General features: G+C 46.7%; 2 protein-coding genes across 2 annotated transcripts in view; both read left to right on the plus strand.

The window, feature by feature from the left end:
• Positions 1-15,649, plus strand: part of LOC146634532 (uncharacterized) — a 156,102-nt gene extending 140,453 nt beyond the window's left edge. Inside the window, exon 5 of the mRNA XM_085377821.1 lies at positions 15,532-15,649. Coding sequence (XP_085233947.1) covers positions 15,532-15,649 — 118 coding nt within the window. The remainder of the gene's footprint in view (positions 1-15,531) is intronic.
• Positions 15,650-18,769: 3,120 nt separating this feature from the next.
• On the plus strand, positions 18,770-21,342 carry LOC146634536 (protein NLRC3-like). The gene is made up of 2 exons (XM_085377581.1): positions 18,770-20,443; positions 21,146-21,342. Exons 1-2 carry the CDS (start codon positions 18,816-18,818, stop codon positions 21,207-21,209), a joined length of 1,692 nt encoding a protein of 563 aa, XP_085233707.1. The 5' UTR covers positions 18,770-18,815; the 3' UTR covers positions 21,210-21,342.
• The last annotated feature ends 401 nt before the right edge of the window (positions 21,343-21,743 follow it).

The raw sequence follows: 21,743 nt of genomic DNA on the forward strand, positions 1-21,743 counted from the left end.
GCATAATAAACAGACAACCTGACAATGAACAAAAGGAAAGTCACACAATATATACACAGAGGGATGATAAGGGAAGTGGAAACACATGAGGACATAGCAGGAACAAATTAGATGTGATGAGACAGCAGAAAGCAAAACTGAACACACTGAACACAGGACACGAGACTGTCCAAATAAAACAGGATACAAACTAAGAGACACGGCTCGACACACAGGGACCGGGGGCGAAACAGACATGGGAACACTGAGTGAATCACAAGGAGGGGAAACATCAACAAAACACAATGATGTGACTATGGCGACTATGGAGGAAGACCAAATACAGACGGGAAATTATTTTTGATAAAAGTAATATTAATTTGACTAATGGACAGGCAGTGATAAACAGCAAACAAACTGCTTAGCTTTACAGTCTTTGTTTTATCATCTGCAACTCCTGCAGTGTGAAACAGTCTTGGTATGTCAAACATAAAAACATTTTAGATACCGCTTCATCAGGTTACATATATATACCGTATTTCTTCATCAGAGAATCTATAATGTATTAAACTAAAAGTGTACACCTGGTTTAAAGAGTATTAACTAAATAAGAATGTGACAACTTTCAGTCATTAATGTAGCAGAGACAGAGTCTGACTAAAGGGACATCACAGTGAGACCTGTTTGATCTGCAGACACAGTCTCTCTCTACTAAGAGTGTGTTTGACTTTAACTTTCACACAAAATGATTCAGCTCCTCTAAACCCTCCAACAAACATTTACAAATGCTTAGAAACATTTTGTGTTTCTAATTACTAATGTTCCCCAGCCCCAGCATTCCCACAAATCTGTCTGTTTCCTTTTTTAAGTTTCACTGTCTGTCTTCTAAACTTCGCTGATGCAGCTGGTCGTCTTTGTGTGAATCTGCGTGTGAAGGTAATCAAATCAGTATGTATTTTTTTCTGATAATATCAGCTGTGTGCAGCTTCGCTCCAGCACAAACCATAGCATTGTTCATGATGACAGATATGAACGAGGTTGACTTGTAACACCGCAGTTATGTGAGCCGTCATTTGTGAGCCTCTTAAACTTTCGTGCACTTTTACACAAAGTTTTATGGTAGTGCTTCTTCTTCTTTGGGGATTTTTGTTCAACAGACTGAAAAAAGCTGTAATATATTTTTGAAATATATTTAAATTGGTATTTAAAGGACTATAGCATATTCTAATTAGATTTATGATACTGTGTTAAGACAGTAAAATTGTGCATGTGTGTGTTTGTGTGTCTGTCTGAATTTTGCTGGAACTGCACTGATTGATGATCGTTGATGATCCACCTGACTAGTATAAATTACAGTTTTATATAACAGAACAAATTTGATATCTGTAAAAATATTTTTTAAATTCTTGCTGACACTAAATTTTTAACTGATTTCTCTTCTGGGATGCCCACACTGTGTGCAGTTTCATCTCAGCCCACTGTGTGATTGCACATTAAAGGACATTTCTCCCCAAATTCAATAAGCTCAGTGGATTATTATAACAGCGTATCAACAATTCATTTAAGAAATCCTTCTTAGTTATTGTCATGAAAATCTCAGTGGATTCTTGACTTTGCTCGTCTGCTCTACAGCCTGGATAGTTTCATTTCAAACTGCTGCCGTGTTTCTGCCAAATTAAAAAAACAGTTCTACTCAAATTCAACAAGGTTCAGTTAATAAACAATGATTAACAAAAGATTCTGTTCATATTTCATTATATAATTCTGATCCATCAAAAATATTCCTTCTTAGAATAATCCTTTCTCTTATTGAAGATCGATTTATTTTTCTCATTTTGGTCATTCCTATTAACTCAGCCATTTCCTTAATCAATCCCACACCACCGCCCCCAAAACCATGGGAACACAGAGCAAGGAAAGCACAAAGTACACAAGAAGACGGGGACAATAAATACACACTGGATAATGAGACGAGAGGCAACGGGTGAGAGACATGATGCAGGAGAAAACTACAATAGTCACAGGAAGCAACAGTTAAAACAATAAAACAGGAAAACATGGAGAACAGGGCTTAAATTACATAGAGGAGAACAGACTGGACAGGGGAACATGAGATAGATAAATGCAGAAGAGACTGAGACACTGATGGGAACAAATCATTAACCAAATGGGGGAAGTAAAACTCAAAGCTAAGTTCACAAGACATGAGACGATAAAAAAAGAGGAAATGATACACAGAGACATACGCAGACATGTAGAAAACAGAAAGGAAAATATAAGTGAATGGGAAACATGACAGATGGGGAAATCAGACAATGACAGACAAACAGAGAGACAAGACAGACAAAGGTACATAACTGAAGTACAGAAAGGGATCACAAAAGCAGATATTTAGTGTCACAAAACCAAGAAGACAAACTACAATATGAAAACAGGGTACATGGGATATAGTAAATCCTAAAGCAAACTATTAACCATCCTTATATACAAAGAGCCAAACTAAAACACAAAAGACTCTCAAAAACAAAAAGTGTCATGGTCCTGGATCATTTTGACCCAGCATTTTGTGTTTCCTTGAAGTTCAATTTTGTGCCTTGTGTTTATTCCGATTTTGTATTAGTTTAGGGTTGAACCTGAAGTTTGGTGCTCTGTTCATGTCCCCGTGTTGTGTTGCAAATCAGTCTGTGTGTTTCCTGCTTTACTTTGAAGGCTCGTGTCCTAGAGTTCCTGTTTTGTTCTGAAAGTCTGTGTCTGTTATCATTGTGTTCAGCTTGTCTCCTCCGGTCCTCATGTGTATTAGGTTCAGCTGTTCTTCCCTCCTGTGTGTGATTACCTGATTACCTTGCGTGTGTACATTTAGTGGGTGTCGTGCTGTGTTCGTTGTCGGCTCGTCTGCGTTCGTCTGTCTTTCATTCATCAGTCTATCGCTGTCTCTCTGCCCCGCACCCCTTTTGTAAGATTTCAGGTTTGCTCTCCAGTTTCTCTCAGTTTAGTTTTCCGTTTGTCATTACCAGTGTTGGGGAGTAACGGAATACATGTACCGCCGTTACGTATTTAAAATACAAAATATGAGTAACTGTATTCCGTTACAGTTACCGTTTAAAAAGGTGGTATTCAGAATACAGTTACTTTGTTGAAATAAATGGATTACAATGCAATACTTTCCCATTTCGTTTTGTCGCGGGTCAGGACTGTTTGGGTTTTGTTTGACAGCTACGTTCTGTTGTTCCAGGCAGTTACGGTTGCCATGGTTACAGGGCGACTCTCTCTCTCTCTGCGACTGTGTTTCCTGGGTGAGAGAGCGCCTTTTCGTTGTTGTTGTGCTAAGCTAACAGGCAGAATGCTACAAGCATAGCTCTAAAGAATGTAGCATCATGGGCAGTGTAGTCCGTGTTGCAGGGAGAATGGACTGCCATACACGTTATGGGTCTGTGAGCGCGAGGAGGGAGAAAAAGGGGAGTGGAAAGGTACGAGTTGTCATCGAGGAAAAACGGGAGCTGGAAGCATGTAAATATAATAATAACCACTGCAGCCAAGAAGAGAGCCTGACGAGCCCAGTTGTAAGTAAGCTATTAAGACTCGACTGTACACCGTGTTCGTGTTTTCCTCCGAAATCAACAAGTTCCGTTGGAGCAGCCTTTCAACGCCTCTCTCTGTCTCTCGCAAGAAAAGTTGACCCACACAACAAAGTAAAGCTATTTTTCGGCTACGAGCCGACAGGGACCCCGCCGTATTAGTCAGAGGTCCCTTTACTACAGTTCGGAGTCGCGGACCTTCAATAATAGTAATAAATCACACAGCAATAGTACATTCACGTTGTTGTAAAAAGCATGATAATATATTAAGTAATCCAAAGTATTCAGAATACGTTACTGTCATTGAGTAACGGAACGGAATACGTTACTGTCACAACGGGACTGAACGGACTCACGCGCAGGCTCTGAGTAGGGAACAATAAAGGTTTTTATTTACAGAAGCACCAGGTGATCTATTTACACAGTGGGGAAAAGACGGGTTCCAGGAATCCACACACGAACAGGGGGGGGGGGAAAGACACTTGCAGTCCACACACGCTCCAAAGTCCTCACTCCATCCACGCTCCACGCTCCTCTTCACACTCCACAAGAAACACAAAAGCTCGCTCCAATCCTCACACACTTGATCGCTCAGGTAACACAGGGGCAGGTCCAGGGAAATCTATTCACAGAGAAGCAAAAGGTTACTGTAAGAAGATCGCTAGGGAAACACGAGAACGAACTGAGCTGGGGTTAACACTAACGAGAGTCGGCAACGGTCCAGCGACGAGAAACACAGGGCTGCCGTCTTATAAAGGAGCCGGACCACTCGTAATGAGCCACAGGTGTGTGGGCCAAGGGCAGGAGCCCGCAGGTAAGCTCCGCCCAGGCAGAGGGAGGAGGGAGAGAGGGGAGAGGAGAGAGCAGGGAAAAAGAAAAAAAGGAATACAAAACATATGTAGCCGTACTGAGCCGACCGGGTAGGCACAGGGACCCTGACAGTACCCCCCCCTCAACGGGAGCCACCCGGCGACCCACCGGGCTTACCAGGGTGCCGGCGATGGAAGTCACGGAGCAGGCGCCGACACAAAACAGCCGAGCGAGGCACCCAGGAGCGCTCCTCCGGCCCGTAGCCCTCCCAATCGACCAAATACTGGACCCCCCGCCCCCGGCGCCGGGAGTCCATAATGCGGGAGACCCCATACGCCGGCAGCCCATCAACGATCCGGGCGGGAGGCGGGGGCCCGGAAGGAGGGCACAAAGGACTGGAGAGCACGGGCTTAATCTGGGAGACATGGAAAACGTCGTGGACACGCATGTTGCACGGAAGGTTCAACCGAACAGACACAGGGTTCACAAGCGCACCGATTTCGAATGGCCCAATAAAAGTAGGAGACAGCTTCTTGGACTCCGCCCGGAGGGGCACATAGCGGGTGGACAGCCATACCTTTTGTCCGACCGCATACTCAGGAGCCGGTGTCCGATGGCGGTCTGCGAGCTGTTTGTTACGTGCCGTCGTCCGGAGGAGGGCAGCTCGGGTGGCTCTCCACACCCGGCGACATCTACGCAGGTGGTGTTGGACGGATGGCACAGAGAGGTCACCCTCAACGGCCGGAAAGAGCGGAGGCTGGAATCCTAATGACGCCTCAAAAGGTGAAACTCCAGTGGCTGAGGAAGTCAGGCAATTGTGGGCGTACTCAATCCATGGCAGCTGGTCACTCCACGTCGTTTGATTTGTGGACACCACACACCGCAGAGCAGCCTCCAGGTCTTGGTTCGCCCGCTCAGCCTGTCCGTTGGTCTGAGGGTGGAAGCCAGAGGACAGACTAACCTTAGCGCCGAGGGCGGAGCAAAACTCCCTCCAGACCCGTGAAGTGAACTGGGGGCCACGGTCTGACACAATGTCCTCCGGAATTCCATGGAGGCGGAATACATGCGTGGTGAGGAGGTGAGCGGTTTCCAGGGCCGTAGGCAGCTTGGGCAAGGCAACAAAATGGACAGCTTTAGAAAACCTGTCCACAACGGTTAGAATGACTGTGTTACCTTTTGAAGCCGGTAATCCGGTGACGAAATCCAAGGCTATGTGGGACCAAGGCCGTCCCGGAGTGGGCAGCGGTTGTAGCAAACCGGAGGGAGGTTGGTTGGACGACTTGTTACGGGCGCAGGTCGTGCAGGCGGCGACGTATTCCCGTGCATCCCGAGCCAAAGTGGGCCACCAGAAGTAACGCTGGAGGAATCGTATGGTGCGGTGTACTCCCGGGTGACAGGTGAGCCGGGCGGCGTGTGCCCATTGCAGTACCTGAGAACGAACAGAGGAGGGCACAAACAACTGACCTGGGGGCCCGGTCCCGGGATCTGGTTCTGTTTTCTGAGCTTCTTTAATCTGAGATTCGATTTCCCAGGTCACCGTGCCGATGGAGCAGGAGGCAGGAAGAATCGGACCTGGCTCGGGTTCCGCTTCAGAGGAGTCATACAGTCGGGAGAGGGCGTCTGGCTTCACATTGCGGCTCCCGGGCCTGTACGTAATTGAAAAGTTGAATCTCGTGAAAAAGAGAGCCCACCTCGCTTGCCGGGGATTGAGTCGCTTTGCGGCTCGGAGATACTCAAGGTTTCTGTGGTCTGTCCACACGATGAATGGTTGAGTGGCTCCCTCTAGCCAATGTCTCCATTCCTCCAGTGCTAACTTGATAGCCAGAAGTTCCCGGTCTCCAACATCATAATTGCGCTCTGCTGGGGAGAGACGGTGAGAGAAAAAGGCACATGGGTGGAGCTTACCCTCCCTCCGTTGGGACAACACCGCCCCGACCCCGGAATCCGATGCGTCCACTTCAACGACGAACTGTTGCTGGAGGTCGGGTTGGCAGAGGATAGGTGCTGTAGCGAACCGTTCTTTGAGACGTAGGAAGGCCTCCTGCGCGGATTGGTCCCACTGAAAAGACACTTTAGGAGAAGTGAGTCTGGTTAAAGGCAGAGCGAGTTTACTGAAATCTCGGATGAAGCGGCGGTAGAAGTTGGCAAAGCCTAAAAAGCGCTGGAGCTGTCGACGGTTTGGGGGTTCGGGCCAGGTAAGCACTGTTTGGACCTTCGCCGGGTCGGGTTTCAGATCACCCCGCTCTATTATGTATCCGAGAAAGGCCACGGAGTCCACGTGAAAGTCACACTTTTCGCTTTTCACAAACAGTCTGTTTTCCAGCAAACGCTGCAGAATCTGTCTGACGTGTGTCTCGTGCTCCGCCACTGTTTTAGAGAAGATAAGGATATCATCCAAGTAGACAAATGCGCACCGATTGATAAAGTCCCGGAGGACGTCATTCACGAGGGCCTGGAAAACTGCTGGGGCGTTAGTCAGCCCAAAGGGCATCACCAGGTACTCAAAATGCCCCAGATGGGTGTTAAAAGCTGTTTTCCATTCGTCGCCCTCCCTGATCCGAACTAGATGGTAGGCATTGCGGAGGTCTAATTTACTGAAGATCGTTGTCTCGTGCAGAAGTTCAAAAGCCGAGGAAAGGAGCGGTAGGAGGTATTTGTTCTTAACCGTAATGTTATTAAGGCCGCGGTAATCAATGCAAGGCCGGAGGGACTTGTCCTTCTTTTCTACAAAGAAGAAGCCGGCTGCCACAGGGGAAGAGGACGGCCGGATTATGCCTGCTGCCAGTGAGTCCGTGATGTATTTCTCCATAGACGCTCTCTCAGGTTGGGAGAGACTATAAAGGCGACAGGTGGGGAGTGTGGTGCCTGGGAGAAGATCAATGGCGCAGTCATACGGCCGATGAGGTGGTAACGATTGTGCAAGGTCTTTACGGAAAACTTCAGCCAAGTCGTGATACACAGGTGGAACAGAGGTGAGATCCGGAGGCTCAGACAGGTTATTTGGAGGAGACGCGGAGGGCGGAGTTGCAGCCCGGAGGCAGTTCATATGACAATCCACTCCCCAGCCTACCACGCATTCAGATTTCCAGTCGATATGAGGGTTATGCTGTCGCAACCAGGGGTGACCTAAGACAAGCGGTGTTTGAGGAGCTTTAAACACGAATAGGCTTAGAACCTCGGTGTGGTTGCCGGAGAGTGTGAGTGACACGGGCTCTGAGACATGGGTTATATCAGGCAGCCGCTGCCCAGATAAGGCGGTGACATGTAAACGATGAGGTAGAGGGTCAGACCCAACCCCTAATTTTTCCGCGAGGGCTGAATCGATAAAGCTCTGTTCCGCGCCAGAGTCAATTAACGCCATCACAGAATGGGTTTTTGTGTGAACCGTTAACTTGGCCGGTAACGTTAAGCGTGGAAGGGAGCTTTTACTAGATAGGTCGCCCACCAGTACTCCCTTAACTACGGGCGGGCGCCCCCTTTTGGTCGAGATGGACAGGTGGCAATGAAGTGGCCCTTACGGCCGCAGTACAGGCACTCACCAGAGACCATGCGTTGCTGACGTTCCGCGGGTGTTAGCCGTGAGCGACCCAGCTGCATGGGCTGCTCGCCTTCCTCGCTTAGCTCGCCACTGTGGGCAGCACTGGGTTGGGCCCTCCATTCCCCCGCTGGTGGGCCCAAGAGCGCCCGTGGCTCCTGAAAGGCCCGCCCCCGGAGGTTTCTGCGAGCCTGAAGGCGATCGTCTAACTTAATGCACAGAGTCATTAGAGAGTCAAGAGAGGCAGGCAGGTCATGCATTATTAGTTCGCCTTTTAATTCATCACAGATGTTATTAAGCAAGGCACTCTTTAGTGCCTCCTGCCCCCACCCCGTTTGCTCAGCCAAAACCCAGAAATCGACAGAATAATCCGACATCCTGCGTCTACCTTGTTTAAGATTTAACAGGCGTTGAGCGGCGGCGGCAGCCTCGGATCCTTTGTCAAAAACGCACTTAAACTTAGACAAAAACTCGGGGTAGGAGATGTCGGGGTGGGATCGTAGCACTGCCTGGGCCCACTGTAGAGCGCGATCACGTAACAGTTGCACAAAGAAGGAAATCTTATCTCCATCGCCAGGGTACCAGTGAATTTGCTGACGAAAAAAATAAGTGAGTTGTGTGAGAAATCCTGCACACTTATCCAACTCACCATGAAACAGTTCAGGAGAGGGAGGCTGATGCCCGACGACCACAGGTGTAGTTTGGGCCGCGCTTGCGGGCTGAGACGCGCTCGCGGGCTGAGACGCGCTCGCGCCCGGGATGGGTTCGTCTGCCGGAGAGGCTGGCGGGGGCGGAGAGTCAGTCAACGGGGTCCGCTGGGCGAGAGCCAGAGACAAAGCGGCAACGTCTCCACTGAGCCGCATCAACATATGCTCGTGTCGCTGCAACAGCTCATCCAACGAGACCGGGGCTGGGGCGGGTGACGCCGAGCCTGCTGAGTCCATCGTGGCTGGACCGTTCTGTCACAACGGGACTGAACGGACTCACGCGCAGGCTCTGAGTAGGGAACAATAAAGGTTTTTATTTACAGAAGCACCAGGTGATCTATTTACACAGTGGGGAAAAGACGGGTTCCAGGAATCCACACACGAACAGGGGGGGGGGAAAGACACTTGCAGTCCACACACGCTCCAAAGTCCTCACTCCATCCACGCTCCACGCTCCTCTTCACACTCCACAAGAAACACAAAAGCTCGCTCCAATCCTCACACACTTGATCGCTCAGGTAACACAGGGGCAGGTCCAGGGAAATCTATTCACAGAGAAGCAAAAGGTTACTGTAAGAAGATCGCTAGGGAAACACGAGAACGAACTGAGCTGGGGTTAACACTAACGAGAGTCGGCAACGGTCCAGCGACGAGAAACACAGGGCTGCCGTCTTATAAAGGAGCCGGACCACTCGTAATGAGCCACAGGTGCGTGGGCCAAGGGCAGGAGCCCGCAGGTAAGCTCCGCCCAGGCAGAGGGAGGAGGGAGAGAGGGGAGAGGAGAGAGCAGGGAAAAAGAAAAAAAGGAATACAAAACATATGTAGCCGTACTGAGCCGACCGGGTAGGCACAGGGACCCTGACAGTTACAGAATACATTTTGGGGCATGTATTCTGTATTCTGTAATGGAATACATTTTAAAAGTAACCTTCCCAACACTGGTCATTACTCACGCTTCGTTGCCTGTTTTTTTGCCACTGCCACCTTTGTAAATAAACGTCACTCGTATCATCACTGCTGCATTTTGGGTCCTCCTTTTCCTCCACACCACACGGCTCACTCCGCCAGCCGTGACAAAAAGGCATCACAAACCCCTGAGGAAAAAAACAGCGATCCTCCATCCATTCGCTTCCGCTTATCCTTTTCAGGGGCGCGGGGGCGCTGGAGCCTATCCCAGCTGTCATAGGGCGAGAGGCGGGGTACACCCTGGACAGGTCGCCAATCTGTCGCAGGGCCAACACACAGGGACAGACAACGATTCGCACTCACATTCACTCGCACATTCACACCTAGTGGCAATTTGGATTATCCAACTAAATATCCCCACAAGCTGCATGTCTGTGGACGGTGGGAGGAAGCCGGAGTACCCGGAGAGAACAGCGATCCTAACAAATAATATTGCAGTGGTTGGAGATGAAACTTTGCGGACATGTAGTAAATGGACTGATTCTTATATAGTGCTTTTCTACTCTCCTGGAGTTTTCAAAGTGCTCTATACAACAGGCCTCATTCACACAAGCACTTCTAAACACAAGTGCAAACTAATCATCAGAGGGCAACTTGGAGTCAGAGGGAATACCGAGAGTGTAGCCTGATGTGTTTCACCGAATCATGGCTGCACCAGGTCATTCCCGATGAGAATGCTTCCGTGGAAGGCTTCCACACTGTTCGGGCGGACAGGGACAGCATCGCTAGCGGTAAGCGTAAAGGAGGTGGGCTTGCTGTTTTAGTTAACAACCGGTGGTGTAACCCTGCCAACATAACAATCAAAGAAAGGATTTGTTGCCCGGACACTGAACTGTGTGCTGTTGGACTCAGGCCGTATTATTTACCCAGGGAATTCTCTCACGTCATCTTGGTGGCTGTTTATGTTCCCCCCTCTGCTAACCCCACAGCTGCATGTGACACTATCCACTCTGCCATAGCTCGGCTACAGACTCAGCACCCGAGTGCCTTTATTGTGATCTCGGGTGACTTCAACCATGTATCACTGGACAATACACTACCAACATTCAAACAATATGTGGACTGTCCCACCAGGGGAGAGAAAACTTTAGACTTACTGTATGCTAACGTCAAGGATGCATACAGCTCCTCCTCCCTCCCCCCACTTGGTAGGTCAGATCATAACCTGATTCACCTCACCCCCCGCTATGTGCCAATTGTGAGGAGGGAACCTGTGACCACCAGGACTGTTAGGAGGTGGTCAGAGGAGGCAATAGCGGAACTACAGGGCTGTTTCGAGGTGACCGACTGGGAAACACTCTGTGAGCCTCACGCCGAGGACATCAATGGGCTTACTGAGTGTATCACAGACTACATAACTTTCTGCACCGACTCCATTGTTCCAGCTCAGACTGTTCATTGTTACCCAAATAACAAGCCGTGGGTGACTAAGGACATCAAAGCCCTCCTCAACAACAAGAAGAGGGCTTTCAGAGGGGGCAACAAAGAGGAGGTGAGGAAGGTCCAGGTGTTACTAAAGGACAAGATCAGAGAGGCTAAGGACAATTACAGGAGGAAGCTGGAGTGGAAACTCCAGCAGAACAGCATGAGAGAGGTGTGGAGGGGCATGAAGACCATCACTGGATTCAGGCCAACCAACAGCAGGGGAGCTGAGGGAGGTGAGAATAGAGCCGACGAGTTGAATCTGTTTTTCAATAGATTCGACACCACAGTGTCTGCTCCCACCCCCACAACCTCACCTGCAGTCAGCCTGGAATCCAGAGCCACACCACTGTGCCAGCCTCTCTCTTCACATGTTGCCTCCTGTGAGATTCCTGACACCCCTCCCCCACCCATCACCTTCACTCAATACCAGGTTGAGATGCAAATGAGGAGACTTCACTCAGGCAAGTCTGCTGGACCAGACGGAGTGAGTCCCCTTGTCCTCAAGACCTGTGCCCCCCAGCTGTGTGGAGTCTTTCATAAACTGTTTATGCTGAGTCTGAGTCTGCAGAGGGTCCCGGTGATGTGGAAGACATCATGCCTCGTCCCTGTACCAAAGACGCCTCGTCCCAGTGGCCCCCAGGATTACAGGCCCGTGGCACTGACCTCCCACATCATGAAGACCCTGGAAAGGCTCATCCTGGACCAGCTGCGACCCATAGTAAGACCACATCTGGATCCCCTTCAGTTCGCTTATCAGCCTCGTCTCGGAACAGAGGACGCCATCATCTACCTGCTCAATCGTGTCTACACCCATCTGGACCAGCCGGCGAGCACTGTGAGGGTCATGTTTTTTGACTTTTCCAGTGCTTTCAACACCATCAGGCCGACCCTCCTGGGTGATAAGTTAGCAGCGATGCAGGTGGATGCTTCTCTGGTGTCCTGGATTGTTGATTACCTGACAGGAAGACCACAATATGTACGTCTCCCACAGTGTGTGTCTGACAAGGTGATTAGCAACACAGGGGCACCACAGGGGACTGTCCTCTCCCCCTTCCTCTTCACCCTCTACACCACAGACTTCAGCCACTGCACAGAGACCTGCCATCTTCAGAAGTTTTCTGATGACTCTGCGGTGGTTGGATGCATCAGCAGGGATGATGAGACAGAGTACCGGGCTGTGGTCGACTCCTTTGTCACGTGGTGTGAGCAGAATCATCTGCAGCTCAACGTGGCAAAGACCAAGGAACTGATCGTGGACTTCAGGAAGACCAGGAAACACTTGACCCCTGTTTCAATCCAGGGGGTCAGTGTTGACATTGTGGAGGACTATAAATACCTTGGAGTACACATTGACAATAAACTGGACTGGGCTAAAAACACCACAGCACTTTACAGGAAGGGCCAGAGTCGTCTCTATTTTTTGAGGCGACTGAGGTCCTTCAACATCTGCCAGAAAATGCTGAGGATTTTCTATGAGTCTGTGGTGGCCAGTGCGATCCTCTATGCTGTTGCATGCTGGGGGAGCAGGCTGAGGGTCGCAGATGCCAACAGACTTAATAAACTGATCCGTAAGGCCAGCAATGTTGTGGGGATGGAGCTGGACTCCCTCAAGGTGGTGTCGGAGAGGCGGATGCTGTCCAAGATAAAGACAATGTTGGATAACACCTCCCACCCACTCCATGACATGTTGGTCAGTCACAGGAGCACGTTCAGTGAGAGACTGAGATTGCCGAAAAGCACCACTGAACGACACAGGAAATCATTCCTGCCTGTGGCCATCTCCCTGTACAACGCATCCACTTAACACACTGTTTGCTGCTACAACTACACATGTTTCTTTTCCAAATATTTATTTATAAGTGACTTATGTATGTATGTATGTATATATATGTATATATTGTACTATTCTTAGTTAGCGTATTGTCTGTCTTGTCTTAATGTTGGTTTAAAATGGAGCACTGTAACAAAAAATAATTTCCCCCAGGGATCAATAAAGTATTCTGATTCTGATTCTGATATTTGGCATGCAGGCTGGGGAAGCCAAGGTTCGAGCCACCAACCTTCCAATCAGCAGCTGATCTGCTCTACCACCTGAGCCACAGCCACCCACCCATCACAAGTGGGTGAGGCTGGTTCTGATATGGTGCTTTTCTACTCTGAGCATTCAAAGTGCTTCATACAAATGACTCATTCAAGGACTTTTCCTGTGCAGAAGAGTTTTCTATCTTGGGGTTAGTATCTCGTATCAAACAACCAACCTTCCAGTTAGTTCACGACCTGCTCTAACTCCTGAGCTACAGACAGAAGAGGAGTTTGTTAAGAATTTTATGACAACTGTCAAAGTTTTTTTTATTGTTTATTAAATTAATCTTATTAAATTTGAGTACAACGTTCCTTCTATTTCTCTGAAACCTTGCAGCTTTTGGTGGTTAAACTGCAAATATATAGAGAAGGTAACCCAGAGGAAGAATGCACAGAGACTTTAAGGTCAGCTATCAAGAATCATTTTTACGCATTTTGATGCAATGTTATGATATTTGATGTTGAAATTGATTAGAAATGACAGATTTCATTTCTACAGAATTGTGCACTGTGGATGTCCAAGAAGATGAATCTCATGAATTTCATGTCAACTATCATATATGATTTAATACAGAACCTTCATACACCTACCTGAAACCATTTAAATGACATTATTGAGTTCCTTTGAAGTTTCTCCGTTTGAACAGAGTTGTTCTTTAATTTCTCGTGTCTCAAGCAGCAGTTTGAGGTGAAACTATGGATGCATGAAAGAGCAGCTGAGCCAAATGAGAACTGAATTTCAACTATAAAAGATGATTTTCAGAAATATTTTACATTTTTTGAAGTTATTTTACATTTGAATGAATCATGAATGAAGAAGCATTACCAGAAAAATTAAGAAGAAAAGACAACTTGAGTGAAAAACAAATGACACTGTGGCTTTATTTCTGTTAACTTCCTGAAAATCATGTGTGTTGTTATGTGTGTGATCATCAAAAAGGGATAAGAAGCAGCACTACCGTAAAACTTAGCATTGAAGCTCAAGTTTGGCAGATAACGGGTGGCAGGCGTGGCTCACACTTGACCACGGTGTTGGAGGAACTCTGAGCTCCGGGTCTTTATAATCACTCTGCGGAGCTCACAGAGACTGCAGGGAGGACAGGAGGACAGAGCAGACTTTGTGAATTATTTTTTATCTTAGATGTAATATAAATCCAACACAGGCCTCTGAGGAAAAGGATCGTGCTACAAACTTTCGTTTCTCTTCCAACAGAAAGCAGAGGAGTGGAGTTACTCAGAGACTGACTGGATTAAACACACCAAAGGTTTATATTCCAGTTGGACCGTATCTCTTACCAAGGTCTGCACTACGTATCAGGATTTGATCTTATTCAGGTAATATCAGGGTTCTTATAGGGGTTTGTTCACAATAGTAACTCATGCAGCCATTTTTCAGTCTCACTGACCAAACGTTTTACAACATGCTGCATTTTTAATAGTAAACTTCTGTTCAGTGCTTTTCCTGTCACACACTCATACATGTGTTTTGTCTGCAGCAGCAGCTGTGTTGTTGTTAGATTGTATTATCTGTTTAATCTCTTCAACATGGTTTTAGTTTTCTTTGTAAAGTCAGCAGCTCTGTCACTTTTCTCTGACTCCTCTTCTGCTCGACACTCAGCTGACACTCAGTTTCATTTCCACATTCATGAAGTTGTTGTCCAAGCGAATCATAGGCTCCATGATCGGTCAGCAAACTGTGTCCAGGCAGACAGGTTGGATAAGAATAACAGATTTATGTTTGATTACGCCCGTTTCCAATTCAGTTCCAGTCATTCCTGGCCCCAGGAGGTTGATGGGGGTAGGAGATGGGGGGCAGTGGGTTGTAAGCACAATGTAGATGAGTGGAGGCTTAATGTACTTAAACTTCCAGTCACAGTGAAACAGTGTGTGTCAGTGAATGCCTCATGTGTGCTTCATGGCTCCATCTAGTGGACTGATAGTAGAAGTAGAGCAGCTGATGGCAGCTTCCTGTGCCTCACACTGCTGTCTGACTGCATTCAGCTGATATTTGGACAGCACGCATGATGGAAAGGAGGATTTTGGTTTATGTGCACATGAATGATTTGTGTTTCCTCTGCAGGTGAAGGTAGAAAGTGTGTGTGAGCTGATGTGAATTGAGCATCATGGATCAGTGTGAGGACAGAGAGGAGGGAGTCCCTCCCTCTAAAAGCACTCTGTGTGGGGAACATGAGAGCCAGACCAAAGCTCAGAGGTGAGATGACCATCTCTAACTGTCCATGACTCTTCTCCATGTCACAGCTCAGCACTCACATCACTGCTGCATCATTATTCACAGGAACCAACATGGACCTGAACCTGATTCAGACTCTGATTCAGATTCCAGCTCTGTGTACATTATTTTTATGAGATTGTTCATCATGTCTTTAATTTAATATTTTCAGTTTTTCCTTCCTGTCTCATGAAGTTGTTACATTTATTGTTTTTCTTTTAGGATCAATAAGAGGCCAGAATCTCCTGGACCTGAACCCAGCTGTGTTTCCTTAAAGAGCAACATGTCGAAGGATTTTGTTATAAACTTTAAAGGATGTTCTTCTGCTGCTGAGAGGTAATGTGTGTCTAGATGTTGTTCCTGACTCTGTATTTTTGAATAAATCCTCATGTTTAATATCAGCTCAGCTCTTTTTCACACACATTTCTATGTTGGTGTGTGAAGCGGTGTGTGTTGGAGTGTTTCCACAAACACAGCAGTCAGAGTGGAAAGAGTGGATGTTGTAGGAGGTGTTTGTGTAGTGAAGAGGCTGAGTGTCTGTAGGACTCCAGCTGCTCCAGCAGGTGTCTCCTTTGTGCTTTGCTTCAAACACAGTGTAGGGAGGAGCTTCCACTCAGGTGTTTCAGGTGGTATGATATAGCCTATGGTTTAGTTTGACTTCCTTCTGCAAACTCAGCTGCTCTGTTGCTGATACACGTCTCCATGAATATGATTGATCAGATGCTGCCAACACCATGTGTTTCATGTGAGCGCTCAGCTGAAACCCTGGGTTGACTTATCGAGTTAATAACAAGCTTCACGTGACTGTGAATGCTAAAGTGAATCCAGATAAAGGAACGAGACCCTGCTAATGTTGGACTCACTTCTTAGTGTGGATCCCAGGAGGAAGTTCAACATAGCCATTCTTTGTGCTAGCTCGACCAAACCTGAGACCACAGTGCAGGATAATGATCATCATCTGTCTCTGTCAAGGACATTTAAAATCCACAAATAACAAAAATAATTATATTTGATCATTAAAAATAAGTTTTCACTTAAAAAAGCATGAGCACACTGGTGGATTACAGAAACATGAAAACTCGTTAACAGTAAAGTTAATTTAGGCGTAAACAAAGTGTCAAACATACTTAAGTAGAAGGACTGATGTTTGTGTTAAAATACCCTGTTAAAGCTGAAATACTGATTCAACTTTCTCCAAAAGTTGATTCTGTTCATCTGTTCGTAGCGTTTTGTGGGAGAAACGTTTTGTCTCTTATCCAAGTGACTCCTTCAGCCTCAGCTGACGGCAGGTTTCAATCTTATAAACAGGACATTTGCATAATGACTGAAACCAGCCCACTGAAGGAACAATGGGCTGTGAGGTCAGTTCCTTAATCTTAATTATGCAAATTCTCATGACCACTGATCAATGGTCATGAGTACCATTCACAGAGAGTTGGGGAATGGCTGCAATCGCAGCATTGTAAGATGGTGACAGATGTACCCTTAGGCCCCCTCCTCGATTCAGAGATGGTCTTTCCCTTTTCACGTAAATGGCCCCCTTTACTCCGCCCTCAAACCAGCGTTCCTCCCTGTCCAGGATGTGTACATCCTCATCCTTGAAAGAGTGTCCACTGGCCTGTAGATGTAAATAGACTGCAGAGTCCTGGCCTGACGAGGTAGCTCTTCTGTGTTGTAGCCTGAGGTTGTTTGGTTTCCCCAATGTATAAATCCTGGCAATCCTCCTGGCACTTAAAAGCGTACACTATGTTACTCTGTTTGTGTCGGGGGACCCGATCCTTGGGGTGGACCAGTTTTTGGTATAGCGTGTTTTGGGGTTTAAAAGCCACAGAGACCCGGTGTTTAGAAAAAATGCGTCTCAGCTGCTCCGATACTCCTGACACATATGGGATAGCTACAGGTTTTCTCTTAGGCAGCGGTTGTCCTTCTTTCCTGGATCGGCTGGACCGTTCTTTAGGCGGCTTTCCAGCTTTGATAAAAGTCCAGCTGGGATAACCACATTTACGCTACGACCAGATGAACAGAATCAACTTTTGGAGATTTACTTTCCTGGATGATTGAGAATGCATCAAGACGTTCCTCCTAAAGTGTTATTCAGTGTTGTGACAGTCAGCTGCTTCAGCTGCTGCTGGGATGGGCTGTGGCAAAGAGAACAGAGAAAATCAAAATCAGAGTTTTTCTCTGAATTAAAAGCAAGGAAACAACAATATATTCTACATGGTGAAACTGATGGTTTCTGGTGTTTGGGTCTGTTTTTCTGTATTCATGCAGATAAAGTGTAAACTCAGATGAATTATACCATCAAATGTTAAAGGAAAATATCAGGATGAGTGTCTGTGAGCTGAGAAGGACGTGAAGCGAGCAGTTTATCCCAGAGCTGAAGCTGCTCTGTGTGCAGAGATGAGCTCAGATTCCTGCTGTGATTGATCAACAGTCACAGAAATGTAGACTTGTAGTTATTACTGCAGTATGGTCACAGCAGATACTGATAAACATGTATTATGAGGATGGATGATCAAGTTTCTCACTCTCTCCTTTAAATCTCAGTTTTTTCTTCTTCACAGTTTATCTGTTAATTTATTAATGAATAACAGTTTCTGTTATATTTCCCCTTGAACATCAGCTTATTAGGGCGGCATTAGGAAATAGCCCCCCTCCAAAGAATGAATAAATGAATGATGATAATAATGAAATGATTAAAAAGCAGAGCTCAGAGTGGTAGAATGGTCAAACATGGATCCACGGGTGGTTCAACTGCATTTGGTGACGTGACTAAAGCAAATCTTTCAAATAATCCCACCATCAACAGGCTGTTGTCTCCTTTACTACGGTTACTTTACTTGGTCACCGTGTGAATTTCTTTGAAATGAACCAAATTCTTTTATTTGTTGGTTGTTGCATATTTAACCTCTACAGTCAGGAAAGGAGGAGATGAGGCCTCAACAATGTTGGGTTGTAGCTGTGGTTCAGGTTAGAGTGAGTGTCCATGGAATAAATGTAAGTCAGTGAACTGGAAACATGACTGTGTTCAATCTTTGTTTTCCTTTTTATAATGAGTCTAATCAAAGGTGGACAGAAGTATCTCCACTTTGACTTTTCTGTGTCACCATCAGAGCTTCTGCACAGTGTGGAGAAAGATCCAGAAGCAGAGCTGGACTGCAGACAGCCAGTCAGAGCAGCTGTGTACAAAGTAAGACTGAACATCTGTCTGCTGATGGACTCATTTCTGAAAACTGGACTTCTTGTGTTGTTCAGACATTGAAGACTTTTCTTTCTCTTTAGTCTCATTGTTTTTCTTTCTTTCAGCAGATGTTGGTCTGCAGGAGGTTTTAGATGAACATAAGATCAGTCTGAGGAGGAGATGTGAACGTGTGACTGAAGGAAGTGATGAAACAGGAAGTAGAACCCTCCTCAACAGGATCTACACTGAGCTCTACATCACAGACGGACAGAGTGAAGAGGTTCATACCCAACATGAGGTGAGGCAGCTGGAGACAGCTTCCAAGATGGACGCCCTCCATGACGCTCCAATCAGGTGCCAGGACATCTTTAAAGCCTTACCTGACCAACAGAGACCCATCAGAGTGGTTCTGACCAACGGCGTGGCTGGTGTTGGAAAAACCTTCTCAGTGCAGAAGTTCACTCTGGACTGGGCAGAGGGCTTGGAGAACCAACATGTCAGTGTGGTGGTTCTGCTTTCATTCAGGGAGCTGAACCTGATCAGAGATGAGCAGTACAGTCTTCTGGAGCTGCTCCATGTTTTCCATCCAACATTACAGAAGGTCACAGCAGAGAAGCTGGCTGTCTCTCAGCTTTTGTTCATCTTTGATGGCCTGGATGAAAGCAGACTTTCATTGGATTTCACCAACAGGAAGCTGCTGTCTGATGTCACACAGAAGTCATCAGTCAGTCAGCTACTGACAAACCTCATCCAGGGGAATCTGCTTCCCTCGGTTCTCGTCTGGATAACTTCCCGACCCGCAGCAGCCAATCAGATCCCTCCTACATATGTTGACAGGCTAACAGAAGTACGAGGCTTCACTGACGCCCAGAAGGAGGAGTACTTCAGGAGGAGATTCAGTGATGAAGAGCTGTCCAGCAGAATTATCTCCCACATGAAGACATCCAGGAGCCTCCACATCATGTGTAGTATCCCAGTCTTCTGCTGGATCACTGCTACAGTTCTGGAGCACATGTTGACTACAGAGCAGAGAGGAGAGCTGCCCAAGACCCTGACTGACATGTACTCACACTTCCTGCTGGTTCAGACAAAGAGGAAGAAGAACAAGTACCATGAGGGACGTGAGACGAGTCCACAGGAGCTGACGGAGGCTGACAGGGAAGTTCTTCTGAAGCTGGGGAGGCTGGCGTTTGAACATCTGGAGAAAGGAAACATCATGTTCTACCAAGAAGACCTGAAGCAGTGTGGTCTGGATGTGACAGTGGCCTCGGTGTACTCAGGAGTTTGTACAGAGATCTTCAAAAGAGAGTGTGTGATCTTCCAGAAACCAGTCTACTGCTTTGTTCATCTGAGCATTCAGGAGTTTCTGGCTGCTGTCTACATGTTCCACTGTCACACCAACAGGAAGACAAAGGTGCTGAAGAACTTCCTTAAACCAAAATCTTTAATCAAGATGATTTCCAGTCTTTTTGATGACGAAGATCTCCAATCACTTGATGTATTTATGAGGAGAGTCATGGAAAAATCCCTTGAGAGTAAAAATGGCCACCTGGACCTGTTTGTTCGCTTCCTTCATGGCCTCTGTCTGGAGTCCAACCAGAGACTCTTAGTAGGTCTGCTGGGTCAGACAGAGAATGGTTCAGGAACCATTCAGAGAGTCATCAACAACCTGAAGGAGATGAACAGTGATGAAATCTCTCCTGACAGAAGCATCAACATCTTCCACTGTCTGATGGAGATGAACCACCTCTCATTATTTCAGGAGATCCAAGAGTTCCTGAAGTCAGAGAACAGATCGGAGAAGGAACTCTCTGAGATCCAGTGCTCAGCTCTGGCCTTCATGCTGCAGATGTCAGAGGAGGTTCTGGATGAGTTGGACCTGCAGAAGTACAACACATCAGAGCGGGGACGACAGAGACTGATTCCAGCTGTGAGGAACTGCAGAAAGGCTGGGTGAGTCCAGATGTGATCATTAACATCATTGATCAGTGTAAGTTAGTAGTTTAATGTTAAAAATAAAATCAGATTGTAACCACAAAGTGTTTGTGTCCGTACGCTGCAACCTTCCACACCATTCCTTTATTGTACAGACTCAGCAGCAGCTCCATGGATCCCAAATCCAAGAGTGGAGAACAGATTTGAAGTGTGTTACATCCATGCAGTCACAGCTGTTTCCACCATGTTTCCACTGATATTAATCATGTTCAATGACACGTTTCATATCAGTGAATATGTTCTTTAGGACGTCCACTGACATGTTTAAGTGTCCTGCTGGAAATCACTCAAATCATCCATGAAATCCATGAAAAATCCTTTTAGTGTTTCTAACTTCACCCTCTGTCCTCTCTCTCTCTCCATCCTCCTCACTGCTTCTTTCACTGATAATCACACAAACATCGTATTCAGCTACAAAATAACACAATAATATCATCTGATGATCATTATTATAAGAGCAGGATCCACATTTGATATCAGAGTAACACACTGCTTGGTTATGTGCAGTCATCATCAGTGACTGTGGGTCAAACAGAAGCTCTCTGATTGGTTGCTGACCTTGGTCACCTGTCCACTCTCACCTGTTTGTGTTTGCTCTCTCTTTGCTGTCTCCATCCTCTCTCTCCTTTCTCTCCCTCTCTGTCTTTGTACGTCACTCAGGTCCAATGGAAACAGTGACATTTACAAACCAATCAAAGACAAACTGATCCATGTCAGGTTATAACAATATTCAAAGTGAATACAGGCTGCTGCTGGACACAGACAGGTAACATCATTTTGACTTGCTGTCACCTGGATCTGGACTCATAAACACTGAAGCCCTGAACAGGAATACAAATCATTTTCTGCCAACTAGCGACACAGCAGCAGATAATGGCTCAGAAAGCTAAAATGAGCCAATCATTTCTGTGTTTAGTTCCCCTGAAATCAGATCTGATATCAGCAGCTGTGAGTTCATTCATCATTATTGTCCAGTGATGAGATTTCTGCTCCGTTTGGTAACAGTCAGCAGGTTTTTCCTGCGTGTGGACGTGAACAGTCGTACCTGACAGCAGGTAGCAAACAGAGATCATCTTTCCAGCTGGAACTCTTCACTGAGCTGAACTCATTCAAAATGTTCTGGAGTCAAAACAGGAAACAGTCCAAATGTGTGTCTTCACTCTGACTCTGGATCAGATCTCAGTGACAGACTGTGGACATTATGGAAGCCTAAATGTGACACCATCTTCCTCCTTCATCTGCAGATTAAAGCCAAACA

Source organism: Diplotaxodon limnothrissa, linkage group LG3 (genome assembly GCF_057381915.1).
Source record: "Diplotaxodon limnothrissa isolate DT_005_m linkage group LG3, D_limnothrissa_male_GT1.1, whole genome shotgun sequence".
NCBI classification, from domain to species: Eukaryota; Metazoa; Chordata; class Actinopteri; order Cichliformes; family Cichlidae; genus Diplotaxodon; species Diplotaxodon limnothrissa.